Source organism: Hipposideros armiger, unplaced genomic scaffold, assembly GCF_001890085.2.
Source record: "Hipposideros armiger isolate ML-2016 unplaced genomic scaffold, ASM189008v1 scaffold_138, whole genome shotgun sequence".
Classification (NCBI taxonomy): Eukaryota; Metazoa; Chordata; class Mammalia; order Chiroptera; family Hipposideridae; genus Hipposideros; species Hipposideros armiger.
The window spans coordinates 1,056,990-1,083,810 of record NW_017731488.1 but is presented as its reverse complement, the minus strand read 5'-3'; the positions used below and the strand labels follow the sequence as shown (position 1 = coordinate 1,083,810).

General features: G+C 36.3%; 1 protein-coding gene across 2 annotated transcripts in view; it reads right to left on the bottom strand.

The window, feature by feature from the left end:
- Nucleotides 1-26,821, bottom strand: part of CLIC4 (CLIC family member 4) — a 69,948-nt gene that overhangs the window by 15,489 nt on the left and 27,638 nt on the right. For both annotated transcript variants that reach the window (XM_019650244.1, XM_019650245.1), the window contains exons 2-4: nucleotides 21,473-21,582; nucleotides 11,883-12,008; nucleotides 5,113-5,219 (exon numbers count right to left, since the gene is read on the bottom strand). In XM_019650244.1, coding sequence (XP_019505789.1) covers nucleotides 5,113-5,219; nucleotides 11,883-12,008; nucleotides 21,473-21,582 — 343 coding nt within the window. The remainder of the gene's footprint in view (nucleotides 1-5,112; nucleotides 5,220-11,882; nucleotides 12,009-21,472; nucleotides 21,583-26,821) is intronic.

Genomic DNA, 26,821 nt, shown 5'->3' with positions numbered 1-26,821 from the left:
CCCCAATAAAATTAAAAAAATAATAATAAAATAAAATACAAAGGCAATAAATATAACCTTTCATTAATTATGTGCAAGCTATTGATAATGCATACAGTCAGCTAAAATGTAAAGTTTATAAATTAACAAAAGAACACAATGTGAGAAATATCTAGGTTAGTAAGGAGACCTGGGCATGATGGAAAACTTTTCATGGTTATACTTAAAAAGAAAAAACCAACAAACAAACAGGAGAATCTCAGGTCTGTGGAAGGAAAAAATTAAATACTCAATATGCTTCCTGTCAAAAACAGTGCATACAGAATAAATACAAATTAGATATGAGGACTTATTCTTTGATCTGATTACAATGAACAGAATCAGAGCCTCTAAGGAAGACAATATTGCCTGAACTCAAACACTGAAATAATGTCCCAAATGGCACTTGAGTGGTATGGCAAGTTTGAGCAAGTTTATAATCTTCGACCTGCTCTCAATTAATCCTTTTCCTGAATTCGTTCTCAAAAGTATCAATAGGACAATAAAATATCCTAAATTTACAAGGTTGATAACATACATATTTGTAATCCTATATGTAAGGCACGGACTAAAATTAAGCTAACAAAACATTACAGTTGTTATTCTTTCTATAATTTTGGACTTAGCAGCACTTGCAATAAAGGTGAATTGCTGTACCTGACGAGAATATTAGGTGATTTTTTTCATAGTTGAGAATGTTGGGGGTGACTGATTGCTCATTTGATTAGAGCATCACGCTGATAACACCAAGGTTGCCAGTTCGATCCCCACTATGGGCCACTATGAGCTGTGCCCTCCTTAAGAGTCACCTATGCCACTGTAGCATGAAAGCGATGTATAACCAATGACTATGGTTGCTCCCCCAATAAAATTAAAAAACGAAAAAAAGATTATCAAAATAAAGGGTATATTAGTGAAAACAAAGAATGCTGAATTAGTTTGATACAATTTTCATGTAGGAATGGCCAACAAAACAAGAAAAACAGAAGTAACAAAAAATACTAAAGAGCATCATTCAATAAACATAATAAAGTTCTGAAGACAAACCATCACAAAGGCATTTGAAGTTGGTTAAAACAAAGAAAATGTTGGGATTAACCACTAGAAGGCAGTAGCAGGCCATCAGAAAGTAGCTCCTTGTCTTATAATTAATAAGTGGCACTATTATTCTCTAATACCCCTGTTGTAGTAATACTGGTGTCCCTAAGAAGGTCTTTCAAAAGCTCTCAAAAAAATTAGTAACGGAAAAGAAGCCATACAGTCATTTAATTAATTATGAAAATCAAAACACCCTTTTTTGCCTATGAGAACATAGCAAAGTTTAAAAGATTAACACACATATACACACACACCAGGGTCAGAAGAGTGGGGAAATAAATACTTTAATGTTAGTGGGACTATTAACTGGTGTAGACTTTTGGAGAACTAAACCTTTTGACCTATTTCACAAAGATATTCACTGGCAGCATTGTCTGTCATAATAAAAAAAAAAACTTGAGACAATCTAAATGTCTCCCAACAGGGAAATGGTTAAATACAAATCCGTATTATAGAATATTAAGCAGCATTTCTAAAAAATGAGGTAGATCTATATTTTGAAGGATTTCCACCACATAATATGTGAAAAAGACAAATGCATAATGTAAATATATATATAAATACACATATATGTACAATGTTTGCAAAATTACATAGAAATAAAGATACATACTGTTGGGGAAGAGGTTATATGATGTGATTAAGGGGCTCTGAAATTTTATTAAATTTACTTCTATACTATTTTTTAACTTTTTCAATAAGAATGTATTACTCAATTACCTATATAATTCGAATGAGTTAATGCAAAGCAGAAAACATTAAATGTAACAAGTCAATACAATTCACATAAAATAAACCCCCAAAATTATGAGCATTTACATGGCTAGAACTATATATTAAAGCTACTGGTAGTTTTAATAAAGGGTAATCGTACACAATTTTTAACACATCAGAGGAAAACAGGGCAAGGTAATGAGTATTCAAAGATGATTAAATATACACTGCAGTTTCATAGGTACAATGATGAACAATCATCCTCTGATTCCAAAAGCTTTTCCAGGGAGAGAGGGAGGCACTGATGAAGGGAGAATGAATCTTCAATAAAAACGAACTGATCAGAACCTACAGGCTTCTGCCTCTCTTTAAAACTAGGAATGTGGACATTGCGGAACATGCCTCAGAGCCTAGAATGGCAGATTTCATCACTGCTAAATTCATGGATCTCTTACAAATATTATAAACGTCAAATAGACTAATAAATTATTTATTAGTTACATTTGGGAGCTTAATAAGTTATATAAATTAATGAAATGACCGAACCAAAAAAAGCTGAGGAGATCTGGGACAGGTCATACTCAGCTTATCCCCATAAAAGGAATTACTCATTAATTTCTCTTTTAATGCTTCAAAAGATTACACAAACTCTTACTCCCAACCAACTTGGACTTGTTATCAAAAGAATTATATATTTTATCTATCTATATCAGCATTTCCCTTTATTTTATTCTTTAAATCTTATTTGTTTACTTTGTACCCCAATCTAAGTATTGGCCCTTCTGTTTCACTTTCACTAGCCCAAAATTGTAGCAGCTAAGCATCTGATCCCTTGCTTAGAACTAGGTCTTAAAATTGTTGAAACCAATTCGATTTTGTAAAATATTTCATAGGCCGAATATGAAATATTATTTCATAAAAACAACCTGCCTACTCTGATTTACCATGTAAAATGACAAATCCATTTCTATGTAAATTATTTATTGTTTGGGGGAATAAGGAGATGGATCATTAATTTCCTAGGCTTATTTAAGGCATTTAATTGCATGAAACAGATAAGAGACCTGCAACAAATATATATAAGGGAGATTTTGAACATTGTTTTCTTTAGAAAAGTCTCAAGGCAGTGACAGGCCCCTGTGGGGGGAAGTTGCTTGGCAACTAGAATTCTTATTTACCAATAGGTAATTTAATATAAGGCCTTCTAAGTTATGCACTGTGTAATCCACTATGTTGTTTGTTCCTATTTGGTTACAGAATTCTAAGAACAGTAAGTGTTGGTGGCCACTTAAGACAGTATAACAAATTGATAGGAAAAAATAGAATACAAAGTTATACTTAAATGACTCACTTTCTCCCCTATTCTCTCTCCTCAACCCCATCCACTAAAGCAATTGTTTTTTTTTAAGCAAACACATTTTATTCTCCTCTCCTCCCACCAAGTGTCAAAAAAAAAAAAAAATCAACCACCCTCCAGCTTCCAAAACCACACCGAGAGAAATAAAAACATGACTTTAAGAGTTCAAAAAACTATGCAGCAAGAGCATCTGGGTACAAAAGATAGTTTTATGCAAAGAACAGTCACCTGCATGAAGGAAAAGGCAGAACAGAAAAGATACTGTCTGTGGATAAGAGAGGCTCCATTTTAACTGTTTACTTAGTGTATAAAATGCTTAGACAGAAACATTAGTCAGGAAAAAAGCCAATTACTAAGAAAAATTGCCCCCAAACCAAGGCAGCTACTGCAACACATTTAAAAGATGTAAGCCAGGCCTGAGTACTAATGTTCTTCCCTTTTCTCCCTTCACTGCAGAAAAACATTTCATGCATTGGATGTTATTCCAAGAACCATTGAAATTCAATACTGAATTATAAAATGCTACAATTTAAAATTTTAATAAAAAAAATAACAGCCTGAATCACTTGGAAATCTGTCTACTGATAAAAACAAGGAAATAGTGTTTTTTTAAAAGATGTTTACTCTTGCTTAACCGCCACTGATATTTTCCCCCCTTCAGAATTCTCGTTCATTTGCTGCCATCACCTTCCACTCAAAAGATCTCCACTAGGCTGGGCAAGCACCTTGATCATCCACAGTAAGTTAGGGACAAAAACAGCAAGAGACAGCTCACTTCAGACCACCCTACACTCGGGATTTTCCAAGACCTCCCATATATTGAATTTTGTAAGGGAGGCACTGAGCAACAGAAAAATAAGATGTCAAGAATTTTGCTAACAAGTGCTGTATTGTGTTGTTACAGAGTTTTCTACTTTGAGAAGGGGTATTCATGACACAACAGCTTTTATTAGAAACCACACAAACATGTATTTTATATATTTAAATTTCAAACACACACACCCATATACGTATTTCTTCCTCAAATTGGAAAACACATGTGAAAAAACTCCACTGTCTAAAACGATGATGGACTAAAGCATCTTTAGGAGCTGGTTTGTGGTTATTGTTGTTACTTTTAATTAAATGCTAATGCTCTCTCTGCACAGTCTTCTCCAGAGAGAACAATGCTTAACATTCCGATGGGAAGAAATACGGAAATTACTGAAAGGTGTGGCTAAGACAAGGTTCATTAAATGGGACCTCTTTCAAAGAGACTTCCCTTCAATATGCCAAATATGCTTGGTAAATGAAATAATAGGAAAGTGTCCTTTAATAAATAAAAGAAGAAAATCGCATCCGTACTACCTAAACAATTATCACCATGAAAATACGACTTCAAACTAAAATCCTAATTTTAGGATGCAGAGAAATTTGGAAGGCTGGTAAGTCTAAGGGCTCTCTTAGAGCAACTCCAAAAATTGCTCGTTAAGGGTAATTAGCACAAAAATCCACAGAGGCTGATTTTAAAAAGCTGGCACCCAACAGTAAACCAAAGATTTAGTAAAGGTTTAAGTTAAACTGTATCATTTGTAGCTTACCCACCCAATTCACTGTTTTTGATGCACCGTTAATTCATTGCCTAGCTCCCTTCACAGTAACTTCTCAAAAGAATGAGAACAAATTCATTCAATAAACATTTTATCACATACCTACTATATTGCTAGACATTGTCCCATGAGCTAGAAACATTAAAAAAAAAAAAAAACACAAAAAACCAGCAACTTAAGGACTTATCCTGGTTGATCATCAAATCTCTGATCAACTCTAAAAGCTAGTTTTTAATACTTATGGGAATGTCTGGACTCCAAAGTATGCATTTATAATCACTGTCACAATAGGGTTTTTTTGTGGGCTTTTTGTTGTTGTTTTCACTTCTTTTTTACCTTCATTAGCCTCTGGCCTTGAATTCTTAATATATGCAGAGAATTTGGCAAAGATGTCCATCCCAGCAGTATTTGATTCTGGGTGTTTTGGTGAAAGCTTTAAGTACCTAAATGGAAAAAGTGATAATGGGTTATACATCTTCCAAAAATACATTAGCATACATTTTCTCAATCAACAAACCACATGCTAGCAGTTACCAGCCATCTGTTAATAGTTACTACTCTTAAGAAATGCCATCATGGGCCAGCTGAGTGGCGCATTGGTTAAGAGCTGGCTTGGGACACCGGAGGGCCCCGGTTCAGATCCCACATATGAGGGCCAGTGACACTGCCCTCTAAGTTAAGATGCTGAACAACAGCTCAACCTGGAGCTGGGCTGCCATGAGTCGCTGGCGATGAAAGCGTAGGCTGCAGCCCCTGCAATGGGTTGCCATGGGCTATCGTGTGTAGCCAGCAGCCGCAGTAAGCGGCCTTCCAGAAGCCTGCGACTGATCTGCCTCGCCCGGGAAGAGTGCAATGATGGTGCCAACTTGGGCCAGTGAAGCAACGTCCTCCACAACTAGACTGAAGAACAAAAGGACAGCAACTTGTCTGTTCCCCTTCACCCAATTCCCCAGCGCTGTTCCCATCCCCCAATTAAAAAAAAGAAAAAGAAATGCCATCATCTATTTTCTTTATTTTGTCTTTTTCCTTAGGAAGCAAAGTTCTGCAAAGTGTTTTTGTGCACGTTAATATTTTTGGTAACCAAAAGGCATCCGCACTCTACCTCCACCTTGTAAACTAAAATGCTGGGGAAATGGTCTACTTGTTCAGGGACCTGTGCCAAACCAATGGGTGTCTGTCTTAGAGAACTCTGGAACAGCGCTAAGAGATCTTTCTGTGGTGACGGAAATAGTCTCTATCTGTTCTGTCCAATACAGTAGCCCATTAGTGATATGTGGCTATTTGAATATGATTTTAAATTAATCACAATTAAATAAAGTTAAAAATTCACTTTCTCAGTTGCACTAGCCATGTTTCAATGGTAGAGCTTTCTCAAAAGGAATGCTGGCCAGGTCCCTGGCGGGCCATGCACTGAACCAGCCGTGTGCAGCAGTACCAGCCAACGCTGGCAGCAGGAAGTGTCTGCGCTGGGCCAGGGCCTTGCTCATCCACAGTAGGTTAGAGACACAAACAGCAAGAGGCAGATCGCTCACTTCAGACCACCCTACACTCGGGATTTTCCAAAATCTCCCGTATATTAAATTTTGTAAGAGTGGCCCTGGGCAACAGAAAAATAATATGTCAGGAATGTTGCTAACAAGTGCTCTGTTGTGTTGTTACAAATTTTTTTACTTTGAGAAGAGCCATTTGTGACACAACAGCTTTTTAACACCACACAAATATGTATTTTACATATTTAAATTTCAAACACATACCCATATAGTTCTTCCTCAAATTGGAAAATACATGTGAAAAAACTGAACACCTCACTCCTTCCTTCAGCAGAGTTGGGCATCAGCTCCTGGGAGTCGGACTAGAGGAATTCGGACTCATAGAACCGTTTTTTGGGAAGATTCCTCAGCTAAAAGACCCTGTGCAAAATTTCACTAAAAAATAGGCTTGGGGGAAGTAAGACTTTGGAAAAAAATCTTACATTAAACTGGTGATTCAGATTTATTCATATGTTTTAAGGTGCTGTCTTGCCACTTTAAATTAAAAATGAAGATAAGGTATTTTCCTATAGAAATTTAGTTCAGTTGTAAGGTTCAGTTTCGGGTTAGTTTTTATATTCCTATTTTTCACATTCACTATTTTGAATTCACGAAGAGATATAAAATCTTCTAAAAAATGGACATAGTACAGTATTGGTAAGAAGAATATAAAATATCTTTCACCTCTATGTTCACATTTTCTTTCTTTTTAATCTCAATTTTTAAGCTTAAAGGTTTCTCTTCTAAATGAAGTTATTTACATAACGAGGTTTTCAGTGAACGATTATAGTAAATGAATTTCACCTGAGTTTATTTTTCCTGCCTGAGCTGTAACGGTTAATCCCTGCTTCAATATCCCTGGGTTTCCCTTGACTATAAAAACAACCCGCCTCCAGTTTAAATATTTTCTCCACTGGTAATACAGTACTTTCATTGACTCATTCCAAACAAAAAATAGTGCAAGGAACATAAGCGCCTCTTCAATACATACTCGTATGTCGTCTTCTATCCAAGTTTCCAAAATTAGTCCTCTATTCCCCAACCAATATTTAGCTGTACCAACTTTTTCTAATGAAGTAAATGTCATGATTCTCAAAATAACTTACAGGAAGGTAGGCTTGAATTACAGATCATTTATATATTCATTATTCATATATATATTCATTTATTCTAATTAAATATCTACTGTGTGTCAGGCATTGTACTAAGTGCTGGGGACATTATGATGAGCATACAGAAGCATATTACTAGAGGCCTAGTTTAATGAACAAGTAAGAATGAAGAAGGACTTTTAATCGGCACATCCTTACTAATATGGAAATAGTTGCTATTAAAATTCTTAAAAAACACTGTTCTCTAAAACACGTTAAACACGTCCTGTTCTTCCCTTCCAAGCCATTAAATTTTATTATTAATTTAATGCATACAATATTACAGCTACAAGAGACCACTCACCTCAATCTCTCATTTTGCCTAAAAGAAAATTATCTTCCAGAAAGTTTGCATACTTGGCCCAGCGTCACTGGATTACTTAAAAGTATCACCAAACTAAAACGCAGATTTCCTGTCCTGAGGGGCAATGTTGTTTTGTTTTATTACACATCAGGTTCTAAAATATAAATCAAATTCTAAACCATCAATAGGTCCAAAATCAGTTGCCAACTCTTTTTGCATACCCCTGCAAACACTGGATTTTAATAACTCATTGATTATTATTAGTTTTAGCAAATACTTTGATGAAGCAGTAATTTTCAATTATTGTGAGCATTCATTTTAACATTTAACAAAAGGCAGGCAAATAATTAATAAAAGGCTATGTGTCAACAAGAGAACGGATTTGAGCATCCAGGGTATTTAGACTTTCAGATGGTCCTTTGTTCAGCGTTACATCACAGACTACTGATGGTAGACTAGCTAAGAATAGTTCCATCCTTTTAGGAAAGATCAGGCATTTTCTCCTTTCTCATGTCAATATAAGAATAAAGTGTGGTTATACAGTTTTTATCGTTGTAAATTTACCTTTCATTGTCTGTACTCATTTAAAAAAAAAGGCTTAATAACACTTTATAGAGCTCTTCTCCAAAATTATCTAGCTTTATCTTTCTACCCTTTTATCAGTAAGTTAGCCAAATATACAGGCCTACTTCAGTTAAAAATCCAAGTTTCCAAGCTTTTTTGAAAAGAGGGGGAGGTGGAGGAAGCAAAGTAGCTCCTTCATTCAAGCAAGGAGAACTAAAAAAAATACATAAACACTCTGCCCAGAGAGAAAGAGAAAGTTTCTTCTTCAAAACCTATAATTACATCAAGCAGCAAAAGTTGCTTGATTTACATTTTTTCATTTGTCTCTGAATTTGAAACAACTCTAGGAGTAGATAATTGCCTGTATTTATATTTGTCGTGATTAAATCAGAAATGCTCACATAAAAAGGCACCCTGTTCTCAGTATCATCAAATGCCAAAAACATGGTATTAGAAATGCTAGATTGTAGTCTACCAGCTCATGCGACTCTCCTGACTTTTCTCCTCACCCTACCTGGAAACAAGGAGGCTTACAATCTGAGAGAGAAAAGACAGTGGGAGCCAGGATGGTCCCTGAATGCTCTAGAACAATAAAGGAAAGGGAAAGATGCATGTGATAGTTCCAGAAACCCTTCTTCCTCCCACTCCTCTAGAAACAATTCTGCATGACAGAGATTATGCCGTTTGATGAGCATTTCACATTATGGGCTGCAGAGCCCACTAAGGGGAAGGCAATCCCAATCCAAACGTGCTATTCCAATGGGAATAAATAAAAACCCATCAGAAGTGAAACTTCTCTCACTATGTAAAAAGGAGCCATTCAATTCAGTTTGACAACCACCTTTAGCCAAACTTGCTCATCAAATGCCAGAAACAGGAAACCACCTTGGATTTCTCTCCTTCCTCCTCTAAGCTCGAGCTAGCCTTCAATCTGGTACTCAATAAAGCACAATCCTTCAATTCCAAGACTTACATTTTACCTCTTTTATAAAAGTCAAACTCAATGAAATGAGAAACAGAAAGAAGAGAACTGGGGAAACATAGGTTTTTGAAGTCACACAGACCTGGCTTTAAAAGTAAGTATGTCAGCTCTGCCACCATCAACAAATTATTTGAATTACTCATCTTCAGTTTCTTCATAAAATCTTTGGGGGGATTGAGATAATCCACAAAATAATCCCAATGCACAGTGCATGGCACATAATTAGCACTTGAATGTTAGTTAACAACAGCAGAGGCATTAGCAACATCAAAAATACTCCCTTCTAAACAAAGTGAATTATAAAACTACTTAGAAACTGTCTTCAGAATAAAAATCACAACATAAAAACAAGGAAATTACCCTTAGAGAGAATTTAGCACACTGTGAACTCTTTGTAACAGAAAGATCTCAAAGTTTTAAATTAAATTATTTAAACTGAAAGAAGAGACCATCTCTGGCTAGAATATCTCTATGAATATGCCCAAACAAAACGGGGCTGAAATTTCTATATATAAAAAGGTGAAAATATTTATTTTCAAAGTCCAATTCAAAAAGCTTTGATGTCTTACAGGACTAGACATCAAGAAACCAGAATATTTTGATATTAACTCTACTATTTCTCTTAATGTCTATTCCCTCTGAGAAAAATACAAGAAGGAATAATGAAAATTTATTTTGTTATCGTTGTTGCTGTTGAAGAAGGCTAAAAGAGAATATGAGAAAATGCCATGTGATTGAAATGGTAATGTTATCAGCATGCTGATTTCAAAAATTTAAATATCCTTGGAAGAATTTATACATTAAACACTTCAAGATAATGCTTTAAAACAAAATACAGGTTTATTCAGAGAGAATGATAAATCAAACTGTTTATTTATAATTTAATGTTGATATAATGATCTGCAGTTACATAAAAGGAAGATCTTAGTGTATGAGGACAGGTTGGCAAATATGGAAGCTTCCTCAGAGCTGACAGACTTTTAAGGATAAAAAGGGATCTATTAGGTTCTATAATGCAACAAACTTTCCAAAATTACTTCCACTAAATTGAATACATGTTCATATAGCAGTTCCTTACTGGTGGTTATAAAGTTTGAATTTATATTTTACAAAGATCCCAGTATTGATTTATTGGTATTCTATCCAAATATAAGGCCTGGAGGAAAAGTCGAGATATAATTTTATCAACGTTGGTCTGGAGAAACTTTACTGAGAATGAGGGGAAAGTTTGGATGCCTGGTAAATAGAGATAAAAGAGGTTTGAGGCTCTTAGACAGGAAGGCAGTCAGAGGGCAAACTTTTATAATACAGGGTTAAGAAAATGAAATTTTAAGCTTAGTACAAGATTGCTAAACAAACGGCAATTCTGTTCCCAATAGAAGACGGGCTAGTTGTAGACAAAAGTATCATTATTCACTCCTCCTAGCAGCCCTCCCTGCTTACCATTCCCAACGCTGCATGCTACGCTCCAGCCATACCTTTAGGTTCCCAAAAGAAACACTATTGCTTCAAAATTACACTTCTGCTCGGAAAGACTGTCACTCCTTCACTCACCTGCCCAAATGCCACTTTTTAAAAAATTAAAGTTTAATTCAAGTGTCATCTCTTCTCTAAAGCTTTTCGTGATTCCAATCACTTTCCCATACCACCACCACCACCACCACCATCATACTCATTTGACTGTGCTGTGGGAACTGTATCTTATTGTCTATTGTATCTACAGGGCTTTGTTGCCTGATAACTGTTTGCAGAATGAATGGATGAATGAACGTTGAGAAATTAATTATTTTAGAACCCTCTGACCCAAAAAATCCCATTCCTGGGAAATTTTTTCTGGGAATGGAAGATAAGTTAACTAGCAAGAAAGGCTTGGGCCCAAAGAAAAGAAATAGTTCAGTTTTCAAAATAATGAAACTTGAAAAGCCTAAAAGAAATCAATAATGCTTTTAAACCTAACTATGCCAAGATTACAGTATGATGTAAAACTGCATATTTGCAATTTAGGTAACTGTCATTAGAGTTCATCTATTCCTCAACTGTACTGCACATTATAGGAAATAGTACTTTAAAATCGTTAACCATATAGGACCTGGGGATATATTGATAGAATATCTCAAAGAAATACATAAATAGAAACGGAACCCACAGACACATCTAAAAAGTCAATTCCCTTGGGTGGTTGCTTTGGAAAGTTACCTTTAAAATGGCCTGATTGGAAATCCCCCAGCAATGTAAACCACACACCTGCTTAGACATTCTGGCTGTGCTCAGTCTGAACCTGTCTCTCCCCATCTCTTCTCCTCCCTAAACTTCTCTCTCAATTTGAAACCTATATCCCTCAAACAACCAGTCTTTCCTGACCTATCTCGCATGTTCCAAACCTATTTTCACCATGTACTCTACAGCTTAGTCATATTCCTACATTTCTTAGTATGGCTACTGGCCTAGCCAGAAGCCAATTCTGACATCTGTGTAGCATTACTTATACTGAATGAAGAGATGTCCTAGTCATTCCAGGTGACACAAAGTTTTAAAGAGATGGCAACATTTCCATGCGTATTTTCTTTGATACTCACTTGGGAGGGCATAAGACTTCTTCAAGAAATTCTTCAATCTTATTTACATCCGTTTTGACTTCATTGTTGAAAGTTATAAATGGTGGGTGGGTCCCGGGAGCCAAGTTCTGCAGGTCTACAGGCTTCCTGTTAGGCAAAACAGTGGTCAAAATTGGATCATTTTTTACTCTAACTGAGAAGGCAACAATACTTTAAATTCTCAGAGTGGTTCTACATTTGAAAGTATGTAAAAATGAATAACAGTATTTTTCGACTAGGTGTAACAGCTAAAATAGTACTCCGATGAGCATTCTAAGTTTAACCGAGGTGCTTATTAGAAATGGTGGTAGAATGAGGGGGAAAAAAAAACTTGGGAATTGGGAAAGTCAGTCTCTAGTCTCAACTCTGGTACCAACTCATTGTGTAAAGATGGGTAAACCATCATTTACCTAGGCCATCCCCCGACCCTTTTTTGGGTAAAATTAGACTGATTCCTACAGTCCTTTGCAACTATAAGATTCTAAATTCAGGTACTATCTCTTTTCCATTTTCCCAGAAGTCTAGACTTAACTAGGAAAAAGATCACCAGATTTGACTGTCTATAATTGAAATTACTTCAATGTAAAAGACAGCATAATCAAAGGTAAGAGGCAACATAGAATGGAAAAAATAAGGCTTAAAATACATATTAAAGATTTTGTCCAAATTCATTTGAAAAGTCATCAAAAAATCAAATAGGTATAGATCAAAATAAATTGATAAGCAATAGATAAAAATAAGTGAACACATGAGAAAATATCAAAAAACCCAATTATTAAATTCAAACCTAAACGATCTATATACTTTTTATTCCTATTAGGAAAAATTGAAAATATAATGGACACTGATAAAGATGGTAAAACAGATATGCTTACAGCTACTAATAGCAACAAATGCTGATACTACCCTATTAAAAAGCAAAATGGCTCACCTAAGCCCACCAGTGAATCCTGGAATCAATATGACCAGATATGGTGGGCATCCTAATGATAAAATCACCACCTATGAAGTATTCTTACCCCAAAAGTTGAACCTGAATTTAGAATCAAGCCTCTTAGGGCAGGTGTCTCTCCAAGTGTGATCTAGGGGACCCTTTCACCAGTGGTCCATGAGGTCAAAACCATTCTCATAATACTAAGACAACATTTACCTTTCTCATTCTCATTCCTATATAGTGGAGTTTTCTACAGGCTACTTGGTGTGTAATAGCACAAGGTACTGTATACATTAGCAGGTATGAGAATGTCTTCTATTAAGGCAGACATTAGAGACGTGCAAAATGTAAAACCATGTCACTCTTCTCACTAATTTTGTTTTGGACAACATAGTTATTTTAAATTAAAATTATGTTTTGCAATAACAGATAATGGGTTCATGATTGCTCTATTTAAATGAATTCATAAATGAATATATTTTTTTAATTTATCAGCTTTAATTTCTAATACAGTAAAATCAATAGATAAAATCCTATATAACTGAAAGCTCTTTGAGGTCTTCAATAATTTAAAAGAATAAAGGGGTCCTGGGACCAAAAAGTTCATTTACAGGAAACATGAGGGGTTAGAGGACAAAGTTAAATGATATCACAAGGCAGCCATCAGACAAATCTAGAATTTGGGACAATTTACATTTCAACTGATTGGATTTCTAATGGGGGTAGAAGCCTCAAATGAGGGTTGGAAAGGGCTGTTGTAGATTAAGAAAAATTGAAGAAATATAACAACCAAATATAACAGTTTGTTTGGATCCTTACTTGAACAAACCAGCCAAATATAAAAAGATATTTTGGAGATAACCAAGAAAATCAAATTATACTCTGGGACCTAGACATGATAATGGCATTGTGGTTAGGTAAGAAAATGTCCATATTGTTTGGAGATATACACTGACGTTAGTAGGGGTGAAATGACAGGATTCCAAGGATTTGCTTTAAAACATTTCAGGAAGAGGAAGAGAAAAGGGACAAAGCAAATGGGCAAAATCTTAATAACTGAATTGAGGTGATGGGGAACTTTATTCTATTCTTGTGTCTGTTTGACAGCTTTCATAATTATAAAGACTAACTTTAAAAAAGCAATACGATAATACATTGCTTCCAAGAACTTTTCCCACTCCTATGAAGCCTCCCTTCTTCCCCTCCTTACCCACAAATGCACAGAATCTGAATAAAATAAAGGACATCTTTAAGTGTATTGTGAAGGTGAAGTATTTCGTCACTAAAAAGAATTAAAATCTATACTCAGCCCAGCTTATCCATTTCCCCTGGTCTGATTCATTTCATTCTCTTTCCTTTCCTTTCTCTCCCTCTCCTCCTTTCTTTCCCTCTCCACTCCCCACCTCCACCCCTGTCTCTCATTTTAGGTTTGGAGAGTGCCTCACCTTTCTATGACTACATTCTAATCAAAGATACAAAGACTTACAATTTATCCCATTAGTCCAAATTTTCTAACTCAGAGCCCCCTCTACCAAGTTCTAGAGCCTATCTCCCTTTCAAGGCAAAGGAAAATAATATATTTTTCTATCAACTTCTATAAGAACGTAAGCTCCAAAAGAGGACTTTTAAAAGTCAAAATCTGATTTGATTTTCAACTCTGATTCTTTCACTGGGAAGTCTTTATTTAGTCTGACAAGGTAAAGTCAGCACAAAACGATCGGGACACATGAAACCTGAGTAAGTCTTCTTAAATAAATGAATTTAAACAGGTCTGCCTATAAGATTTCAGTAACTTTTAAAAGTACTCTACTCTAAATTAGAACTAATCCTTTTCTATTTTTCATTTCATTGGTTTCCCTTGGTTATTCCTTTCCACTCATCATCCTGACCACCTGTCCTGTGATCACTAATGGGTCCAGCATGTCTAAGGCTATGGTCCCCTTCAGTCTTCAAGTCACCCACTCACATTCTCACTTACAGATTCACATTTGTTCCCACTTATAATTTACTTCCTCCTCAACTCAGGGAGACCTTGTATATAATCCAGAGTCCAGAAACCCTCATAGGTTAGGATTTATATATTTATTTTCAAATCTTAACATTTTAAAGTTAAAAAAAAAAAGGTAGCACAAAGATAAGAAAAAGAACAACAGTATCTCATCAAAGCAAGCAGGGCTAATAAAATTTGTATAAAGTACACAAGAGAAAGAGAACACACACATCTCCTGTGAACGATGCCAGTGATGAGTAAGAGTGTTCTTTCATCTTGTCATAATAAATTGTGATTGCCTTGAAAACACTTTTCTTATTCAAAGTTATAAAACATATCCATCAACATTTTCATGACTAACAAACAGTCCATTAAATGCCTAAGTGTAAAATAATAACATACACCTGTGTTTTTTTAAGTAATTTTTTCATGAACAGGTTGGAGTAGGGTAAAGAAGAAAGGGATCAACGATTTTAAATAACCCCTGGGGGGAGGGAGGCAAAATAAATAACAGCTATTACTTCTATAATAAATTATGACAGCTTTTAAGCCCTCCAAATAAAAATATTAGAGGACAAATAGAGTTAGCATGATAGAGAAGAAAGAACCAAAGACTGAATAAAAAGGACCTGGTTAAAATTCCAAATTGAATAGTTCTGCCATTCACAAGCTATGTGACTGAGTCAATCACAATCTCTTTGGCTCTGGATTTCCTCATCTGTACTATGGAGAGGCCTACTTTGCCTGTAAAGATCAAATCAAATAATGCATGAACTAAACCAAAGTATGCAAATGAAAGTCATTATTAACAAAGCATCATGCAGGAGATGAGACTGGCAGTTTTAAGCTCTATTTGAAGTATCTGATGGTTCAAAACTGGCTATTTGGCATTAACAGATTGGTAATAACAAATCTGATTAATACAGAGGTATGTAAATGAAGTGAAACCAGGCATATGGTTACTAATTGTTCATTAATATCAGTGACTAGTGAACAGTCCACCTTGTTTCTGCTGAAAGGCTATATAGATTTTTTTAAAATAAAGGTGAAGAAACTGTTTTCCAGGATTAACTGTTGAGATGAAGGACAACCATGTTCGGTCCTTACTCCAAGTGAAAGCAGGTTTGAGAAGATATTTTAATGCCTCTACATGGATTAGACTTCAAACAAATGGACAAGTTGAAGCCTGAGGTGACTCACTTAGAAGCTGTATCAAGTCATTAAGCAAACAGCATCTAAGATTCTTCAACTTCTAGTCCACCTGGCACTGAGGCCGCAGGTGTTTTGTCTGACCCACAAAGGCTCACTTTACAGACACTTCACAGAAACTTAACATTTTAGGAACTGCAGTGTAAGATAAACGAAACTGGACCAATAGACAATGGCTGAAAATTTCAGGACATCTTTGGTTTGTATCATCAAAGGCCTTCAATAAATATTCAACAGTTCATTAAAACTCATTCAAATATTTCCCTTGAGTGACAGCTAGAAAATGTAAAGGGTACAGAATTCACGCCTTGAGATAACAGTACAAATACTCTTTGAGATTTTGGGGTTTTTTTATTTTTAATGTTATTTATCAAAGTCCTTTTTTTATATAGTAGTCTTTTAGATGACAAAAAAAATTCTGTTCTCTCCCATTCTGTTTACAGATGAAGAAATGGAAATAAAGGGACACAAATTAAAACAAGAAACAGAGAGGGAAAGAAAGAAATGAGACTCCTACTTGAAGCAACTTAAGCGGCTTAACTTCAATTAAAATTTAATTCGGTACACTTGCAACAATTGGAGGACATGGGCCTGGAGGCTCAGTTCCAGCTGCTTGGCATAAAGTGAGAACAGCACAGCCATGGGACACAGAAGCTGGTCTCTAATGATGACCTGGTTGTAACCAGCTGACTCACTAAACGAAGAAAAAAATACTAAGTTGGTAGAACTTCCCTTCTGAAGGTGCTCATTTTCAAAGCACAAAATTAATTCACACAAATCAAGAGGGTATCAGACCCTCTATAGCAAATAAGCAAAAAAAAAAAAAGTTAACACCATAAATCATTTATTTGTTTCAATTTATTCCTATTATTCTTCACTAGATTTGTTATACGTAGTCTCACTAATACTAAAGTCACTAATTAAAACATCAGTGAATCATGGACTCACCAAAACACACAAGATCCCAGTTACTGAGCATCTATTTGTACCACTTCAACCAGTTAAAGGATTTTATTTATTAAATGTGGTATATGCTAACCTTTGTCTGATGTTTAATGTTAATTTCAGAAGCAATCATTTTAAAACAAAAGGGCATCCATGAAAAGGTTTCAAATACAGCGTCTATAATTCTTCATATATTTTATTAACCGTTTATAAGGAGAGTTTATATTGATAACAGGTTTAGACAAATGCACTAACATATTTCTAATTCAGCTCTTAGTGGCCTCAACAGGATTTATCATCTTTGAAATCATCTTGAAAAAGAACATAAAGACATGGCAGCAAAGTTCTCCCTGTCTGTCTGTCTGTATGTAAATATTTCTCTTATGCACACGCGCGCGCGCGCACACACACACACAGAACGTACATGTCATTCAGAATGCATTCATGAAATACGTATCTTGATTTGTAGGACTGTTCTAATAGGGCTTCATGTAGCTCAAGTCATATTTACAAAGGGAAGAATCAAGTCTGTATTTTCCTAACTGGCCAGCAGCCGCAAATGGGTGATTTCTCTAAAAGGCAGGCCTGTTCCGTTCCATGTAGTTTCTCTGCAGGTGTCATTCACACTGCGGTTACTGAAGACCTACCTGGAAATCAAACTGATCTATCAACTTGCTGAATGAAGGCTGTTTTCAGAACGCAGGGGCCACAGACAAATAATGAAAGCAATCTATTTGAAGAAACTATTTGGAAATCAGATTATGTTCTGAGTTTATAACTGCCTTTTAAGATGTGCAGAATTATCAGTTTTAGTGTTCCATTGTAACATTTTAAACTATTACAAAATTGCTAAAGTTTAAACTACCATAATAATCTCCCATTATTATGGCAACTTACCTGTGCCTCTGCCTCACACAGTATGTTACAAACGGTATGAGTATGTTCACATTTCAAGAAGGAAATCAGTAGTGGCAGTGCAAAGGAGGAAATGGGGGAAATGGGAAAATGGAAACATATATTTCCCGGACTTCTAAAAAGTGGTCTTCTCCAATTTATTTCTTTTTCCTAGAGAATGTCATGGAAGAGGGATTTTATTTCACTGGTAATATAGCAGATATCACTGCTTTTACAATAAAAAGTTAATTTCTTAAAGTTATCATTTCTACTCTCATCTCTCAAAACCAGAAAAGTTTATCCCAGCAAGTATGTGATAAACATGGCTACACTCAGCTGTATCCAAGTCAGTGTCTCAGCTTTGCCCTCCCCACTCTCTGTTCTCATACTTTGTTCTTTCTCTTACTTGCCTACCTCTCAGGCTTATCTGTGCTCTATAGATGCTGATCTCTGACTTAGGAACTTCTGGGCACAATGAAGATAGTGGAAGTCTTCAAATAAAGGTCTTGATTGCAGCCAGAAACCTGTCAGCCAGAAAGGCCCTATTATACCAGTGTGATAAAACAATGAATTCTATTCAATAACAGGTCTGAAAAATGGTTTAAGAGTACTATAAAAGTATCCTGAACAGCATTTAGCACATAGACACTGAAGAAGTGTTAGTTTATTTTCCCTTCTTTTCTCCTGAATTTAAAAATGGGGCAGCTTGGGGGCCGGCTGAGTGGCTCAGTTGGTTAAGAGCTCGCTCAAGAGTTTGAGCTCTGAGCAACAGCGGTTCAAGTCCAGCCCAAGCTGAGCTGCCGCTGAGCTGCCAACAGGTAGCAGGATGGCTCAGCTAAAAAAAAAAAAAAAATGGGGCAGCTTGTCTAAGGTCCCAGGGAAGTCGGCACCAGGGCTCTCTCCATACAGAACCAGGTCTCCACCCGATCCTTTCTGCCAGGCCACAGCTGCTCCCCTTTGGTGAAATGTGATAACATCTTTAAATATAGGCCCCAAATTTTAATATTTTCACTTATATTTATTTGAAGCTTTTGCTCAAATGGTGGTTGATGTACACCTAAATTCCTCCTGAAGCCTGGGCACTTTTTTCATCTAAAAGTTCTGTAATAAAATTGCAGCATGAACAGAAAATTAGGTCTAGAAATGACTCCACTAAAGCATGAAGGCAGCACTGGCGGGCAAGCAACGGGAGACTGTTCCCAGTTTCACAGGGGCACATAAATACCACCAGCGTAGTCATTAACACCAACTGAGATTCAAAGAGAACATGTCACACAGTGCCTGAACTATTAGAAAAAGTGGCTTGATTTTAAGGATGAAATGTCATGTAACAGTCCTTTTTTCAGAGTGCAGAGTGGGCTTCTAAATAGCTCTCAGGAGAGTTCTATTGCTCTCCAGGTTTGTTCTGGAATCAGTACTTTTCACCAAGAAACTGGGCAATTATCAGGAAAGCAGGAAAATATGCACTATGGGCATTTTCTCCCCTACAGCTTTCTAAAAACAGTCATATTTGAAGTTTTAAAGTTAAGACTATATTATGAAAGGTGCTTTTTACTACAAGATGTTTTATTCCTCCATGACTTTATTTTACACTGGCTGTTTGAGCCAATGTTCACTTTCTTGAGGTACCTTCTCTTTGAAATCTAACTCAAGGCTGTAAGTGTAAACTCACAGAAAGGACTGGAAGGATGAGAACCAAACCTAAATGCAATAATATCTGTGAAAAGGAAGTGGATGGCCAGGGACTAGGGTTGCAGGGGACTCATTATCACGTACTGCTTGTATACTTTTAATTGCCCTTAAGAAGCATTTTTTTTTAATGTACTGTAGACCTAAGATTTCTAAAGAAAACTAAAAAGTATAGGCTCCAACTTTAAGTGCTCTCTGTTGATTTTACACAAAGCCCTAGGAAATAAATGTACATTTTCTTTGAGTGGTAGTGTTTTCTAATAGGACGCCCTGAATCTCACATTGTACTTCCCATGTGTCTGTCACCTCTGACATGCAGGGTACATTACTCTTAAACATATACAAATTCTCAAATATCAACCAACTTACAGGAATAATGCCTTAAAAGGTTTGTAAATGAAAAGTGAAACCGATGACTTTGAAATAGCCATTATGTGTTCACTTCCTTTTCTGAATCAGATCATCATCGTTTATGGCACCATCTCTGTCCAGTATGTTCCACAATCAAGCACTGTACTGAGCTGTTCAAAGGATTTTTTGGAAGCATGGCAGTCAACTCACTTGCTCCAACCCAAAAATGGAATGGGAGAAATCCATGTATTTTAAGACGCAGTAAGGGTGTGTGCCTGGTGGCATGGTCTATTTTTAGGAGTTACATTGGGAAATTTCCTTTGTGAAATCATGTAGGAAAAAAACAGTAATAGAAGGATAACTACATGAGTTATTTCATTCTTACTGCTGCTCTGTCCAACATGAGCCAGGTGTGTCTTTGAAAGAGCATGTAGTTTTAACTCTTACTATCCCTAAAGGCTGATCTCTACATTCATACACATAACTTAAGGGGTTCCTGGAAGACTTCATGGCTTATTTTCAATAAATAAATTTTAAGTCTGCAAAATCTCAAGTAAGTGTACCAGTAGTAAGTAAGAATACATTTTTAGGGACTGACAGAGGACCCTAGAGCTGGGAGTGGAATTATACCTCAGATAACTCTCACTTCATGAAGCCCGTAACATAAATGAATTCTACCACCCATCAAGTGATAGCCTGTCAGTGTTTTTTCTTAAACACTGTTCATGACTGATGTGCTTAAAAAATAAGCAGCAAGCCATATTTTGGCATTTGCTTCAAGAGGAATACATTTCCACTGCTGAATCGTAGATTTTCTGTTAATATAACTGTTCTGAACCCTTCATTTAAATCTTTTTTTTTTTTTTTTAAAGTATGAATGTTCTTCACTTCAGACCTATTTGCTGGGGAAGAACAGACATTTCTCTACTTATCAAAGCTCTTCTCAGTCCTCTCCGCTACAGACTGTGAAGAGAAAGAAGCCATTCTTCAACAAGCAAAAACAATCACAGGGTCACGGATAACTATTCTTATTTTACAATTATATTTAGCTAAATATGGTTTATATCGTATTATTAAAAATACCTACTATTCCCTGAAAAGTAGATTAAATGAAATAGCCCACAGCAGTATTTATCCTCTGAAAATCCCATTCCTGTCTTTCAGGATCCAGATAATCTAGGCCACGTGTCTGGCACACTTGAGACCAAGAACTGTCTGCTTAGAAAGTTCTCCATAGCTGCATGTTTACACGGTAAAGTTAAAAATTTCACTGTATCCACACTGAAACTTAGCCTGGTGCTGCTCTGGAAATTTGAGGCAGACATAGAGTACATTCCTAAAAAGACTGAGTGGCCATATGCAATTTCCTGATATTGTGAGTTACCCTAATATTTATACGAGTTAAATTTGTCTATATATATCAGCTTAACTTTTAATGAGATGTATTTTCTTTAGAGAACATTTTCAAGCAAAATGAGGGTTAGGGAGAGGATCAAACTGAGAGGATCAGGTAGGTAAATACTCAACTTAGGTTGATCCCAAACTGCAACTAAGTCTTACCTTTTCAGATCAACAGTTGTGACACTAAATACAACTCCTTTGAGCCAAAGAATCATGAAGAGCCTCTGGGAAAAAGGGCAGTTTCCTATGCTTTCGCCATCACTGCCAGCCTGGAAAACAGAAAGAAACATTAAAAAAACAAGGTCAAAATGATGACACTCAAAACGATAGATCTTGTTCTGAATTTTAATCAAGGATACAAGAAGACAAGAAAAGTTGCATTGTGGAAGAAAGGGTGGAAATTCAGGTCTTTATTATTTTGCTCATTCATTTGCCTCTTTCTCTTCTTAAATATGGCCGGTCTAGCATAGCACTGTCCAAGAGAACTTCTGCAATCACAGAAATTATCTGTATTACCATTGTTCAATATGGTAATCATTTGTAACATATGGCTAATGAGTACTTAAAATGTGGCTAGTTCAACTGAACTGAATTTTTTATTTTATTTACCTTTAATTAACCTAAATATAAGTAGTCACACATGACTAACAGCTACCATATAGGGCAGCACAGGTCTGATCAATCCCTAGGGGACACAGACATACATCCCTGCCTCAGGGCAAAGACAAGGTCTCTGGTGAGTTTTATAAAATATAAGTCAATTTTTGTTCTTTGAGACAACATTCTTTATAGAGCAACATAAAAGCGGAAACTTGTAGGTGTGTCTGTCTCCAAAGAGTTAAATTATTGCCAAGTCCCCCCAACCCCCATTTTAAAAAATATTCATTATAAAAATTACATATCCTGTTTTACACATTCCTTTGGGGAGAAAAGACAATAACAAACATATCTTTATAATCAGCTATTTGTAATCCACTTAATCAATGCAGCAATTGACTTCCCTGAGTTCAACAATGAAGTAGGATTTTCCTAAAAAAATCCGAGTGGAACAAATCTTAATTCCATCATGTATGCCCCAAGTTTAAAAAGGAGGGAGGAAGGGAAGCGGGAAATGGGGGACTGGGGGAGGGGGAGCCAGCATGCTAAAAGAGAACATTCCAGCACTTGCTAGGGACCAACACAGCCCTCTTCACCATGAAGTCTATGGAGAAAGCCAGGAATAATTTTCAAGTCATTCAAAGATGCTGGTAAAAGTACTGTTTATTATCCTAAAGTAACTCTCAAAAAATTAAGGAGCCATTTCAGCAAAATGCTGTGTTAGTTAAGTCATTAATTTCTAAGTAATGGTGAAAAGGGGGGGGGGAAGGGAGGAGTGGTAAAAAAAAATAAAACCAGTTACCTGATTAGACATAATGCAACCAACAAACCAAATGGACATATAAGGAGGATCCCAGAACCCTACCCTAATCAGACTGCATGGGATGGTTATCACTGAGCTTGGGGGGGGGGGGGGGGGTAAGCGTATATGATCATTCTTTATCAGTAACAAAACATACCCAAAATTGTAGCAAGAATAAATCATATTAATTTCTAATACTGTAAATTGTACAAAAATTTCCTTCCTAAAGAAGGTCTAGTTCTTAAACTTTAGAGTGATTAAGAATAACCTAAAGAAAACATTTAAAGTGAATATTTCTCTGCCTTACATGCAGAGATTCTGATTCAGAAGAATTCTTGGGGTGGGGCCCAGGAATCCTGATTTCATTATAGGCACCCAAGGAGATCACAAAGTAAGGCATTTGCAGGCCACACTGAGAAACACTGGTGTGGGAAGGTTAGGACCATATTCCTCTTCAGAGCACAAGTCAGGTTTTAGGACTCAGTCATCTTACTATGTAACAAACTGGTACTCAAATTTGCTGTTTTGAAGATGCTCATCATACAAACACATATGGAACACTGGTAACATACAGTTTGTTACAGGTAAGAAAAAGTTAACTCATTACTTTTCTATATAGCTTGATAATATTTTCACACATGCTTGTTGCTTTAGACGCCCAAATTTTATCACCACTGTTGTTTTGCCTCTTTTCCCCTTCTTGGTTTTAACATGCTTAGCAGCATAAGTATAAATACAAGAAAAAGCATACCAAATTTGAGACTTACTGAAAAAGCAATAAAGTTTGGTTAACAAAGAGCAAGTCTGACTCAAGGTTTTCATCCTGTTCCATTTATTTAATCTGTAAAATTAACTGTAACTTCCCAAGCTGCCTGTTATAGTGGTATTAAAATAATTAAATTGGTAAAAAGGCGTAACAAAAACGTTACATGTAGGCATGTGGAAACACCTTAAACCAGCGGTTCTCAACCTGTGGGTTGCGACCCCTTTGGGGGTCAAATGACCCTTTCACAGGGGTCGCCTAAGATCATCGGAAAACAAAAAAACATTTACATTATGATGCATAACAGTAGCAAAATTACAGTTATAGAGTAGCAACAAAAATAATTTTATGGTTGGGGGTCACCACAACATGTGGAACTGTATTAAGGGGTCGCGGCTTTAGGAAGGTTGAGAACCACTGTCTTAAACTAAAGCCTGCTGGAGATAGAAGGGACTGGCCACAGGTGAAAAACACATGGTAATTTCCTACAGTGGTCTACAGAGCATATCCTAGAGCACGACAGAGGAATCTCGCTCGGTATACGGACTGCTGCTTCATGAAGACCTGGTCAGGATACAAATGCCCCTTTGCTTTCACCTCCTTTGTCTATAAATTTCTAACAATTTTACCAATTTACTTCTCTTTCAGGTGAATCACAAGCTGTTACACATCTCACCTCCTTATAAAACTACTTTCCTTTATGCAAACGAAAATAAAGGCATGCATACTCAAGTCAGAACTGAAAAACTGCCTTTTAATTAACTATTCCCCAAACTCAAAACAATTCCAATAAATTTTGGATGTACAAGTTGTTCCAAAGTTTTAATGGCACTAGAAAATTGGGAGCTTCTAGCCAGATGATGTTTTTGTAAAGTACAGTGGAATTGTGGAAAAACTTGGATTTCCAGAAGTCACAAGTCAAAAACTTGCTCCTTTAACCCATGTTGTACTCATAAAATTCCATTTCAACATTTCAATAAAATTCCTTTTAAGTTAAAGGATCAAAATTCCTATCTTCAGTATGAACTACATTGAATACAACTTATTGGTACAATTGACTGAGGAGGATACTATGATATAAATCACTACCCACTGGAAATCAGAATACATTTATTCTACACCCAGTTTTTTATTAATAACAATAAAAATTAACACATAGGTATGTCTAACAATAGCATCTAAGAAAAGTATCCCTTTTAAAAAGAACTTTTCTTTTTACTACTTCTAACAGCAATATAAACTCATTATTTTAAAAATAAATAAAAACTGAAACACTACAAAAGTCAGAATTCCCCTACCCTTGAGCCATTCAACTAGTTTGTTACTTACCGTATTTGTCTCGTTTTTTTTCTATGTACATACTACTTTTTTCTTTTTAAAATGGGATCATACTACATATCTTTTTTACAATTTATATTTGATTCCCAATTTAATGTAATCAGTCCTCTGGAGGCTGTAATGCTCCCCATCAGGATGGGGTCAGGGCAGGCCAAGGAGGAAGCCAGGGCTTTCAACCGTGCCAGCCAATACCAAGGAACGCCTCCTCCTCGCTGCTAGGGTGGGGGTCAGAGGAGGTTCAATAGAGAGTAGTGAGGACTGTCACCACAACTATAGGTCATGAGACCACCTCAAATGGGGTGTCAATGGAGACCACACAGGAAGCTGGAACTTACACCCCTGCCCAGCAGTAACGAGGAGCCTCCCCACCTTGGGTATCAATGGAGGCCAGGTGGGGCATCTAGACTTCTATCTCCCCTTGGCTAAGGGGAGTATCACTGCCCTTCCCTCCCAAGCCCCTCCAGAGAGCAGTGACAGAGAAGCCTTATTTCAGGGTCAGAGAAGTTTAAACACAAGGTTTAAACAAGATCAAATCTCATAACATAATATGAAAATGTACAGGTTTCAACTGAAAATCACTTGTCATACCAAAAACCATATCAAACTGAATGAAAAAAGGCATTCAAAAGATGTCAACATCAAGATGACAGAGATGTTAGAATTATCTGACAAAATTTTAAAGCAGCCATGATAAAAATGCTTCAATGAGAAATTATGAACAGCTTGAAACAAATGAAAAAAATGGAAAGCCTCAGCAAAGGAACAGAAGATGTAAACAAGAACCAGATGGAAACTTTGGAAAAATACAATAACTAAAATTAAAAGTTCAGAGGACAGGGTCAACAGGCAAATGGAGGTGACAGAGGATAGAATCACTGAACTAGAAGACAGATCAATAGCAATTGCCCAATCTGAACAACAGAAAAAAAGTATGCTGAAAATGTAATACTTCCTATATATTTCCATATTTTGATGTCATCCAACAGTCATTTTTGAAGGCTTCATTGCATGCTATTAACCCAACAATTTCACATCTAGAAATATATTCTGAAGAAACACTTATACAGATGCCCAAAGATAAGAGGGAGGGACACTGAGGCACTGATTGTTAACAGCAAAACCCTGGAGACCACCCAATGCCTGTCAGTAAAGAATCTAAGTTATAGGCCGCCCCCAGAGAGTGGACGTCGGAGCTAACCATTTGGCCTTTGCTGACATGGGCGGGGATAGGGTCACAGTTGTTTTCTGTGTGTTGGGAGTAGAGCAGCTATTGTCTTAAAGTTTTCTATCTTGCTTAAGCCTCCCCTTCCCTGGTTCTTTGGCTAAAGAGAGCAGACTTTGGTTGGAGCTTTTTTTTTTTTTTTTTGGTCTGTGCTTGATGTTTGCAGGTTGTCGGCTTCTCTAGCCCCAAGTCTGTGATGTATGAGGCAAAAAAGCTTGGGGGGGGGGGGGGGGACGGGACTCACCCTTCCCAGAAGCAGAAGTCTCTCAGAAGCATTAAATTTAAAAAGCAAAATAAAAAAGTATAAAATGTGGTATATACATAAAATGGAATATTTGACAATAAAAAGCAATGAAGTATTGATACATGCTATACCTTGGATGAACTTTGAAAAATCATGTTAAATGAAAGAAGCCAATCACAAAAAACCACATAGTATGTGATTCCATATATGAAATGTCCAAAACAGGCAAATTCATAGAGACAGAAAGGAGATTAGTGGTTACTTGTGGAGGGGGGAGAGAGGGAAAGAGGGTTAAGGACTAACAGCTAACTGGGTAGTTTCTTTTTGGAATGGTAAAAATGTTCTAAAATTAGACTGTGGTGATGGTTGTGCAACTTTGTGAATATACTAAAAACAACTGAACTGTGCACTTTAAATGGGTTCATTGTATGGTATCCCAATAAAGCTGATTCAAAAATACATAGACACTGATTACAAGTATAAATATGCATATACTATACACTATTTTAATTTGAAGTAGTTTTAAAATTATGATTTCATAT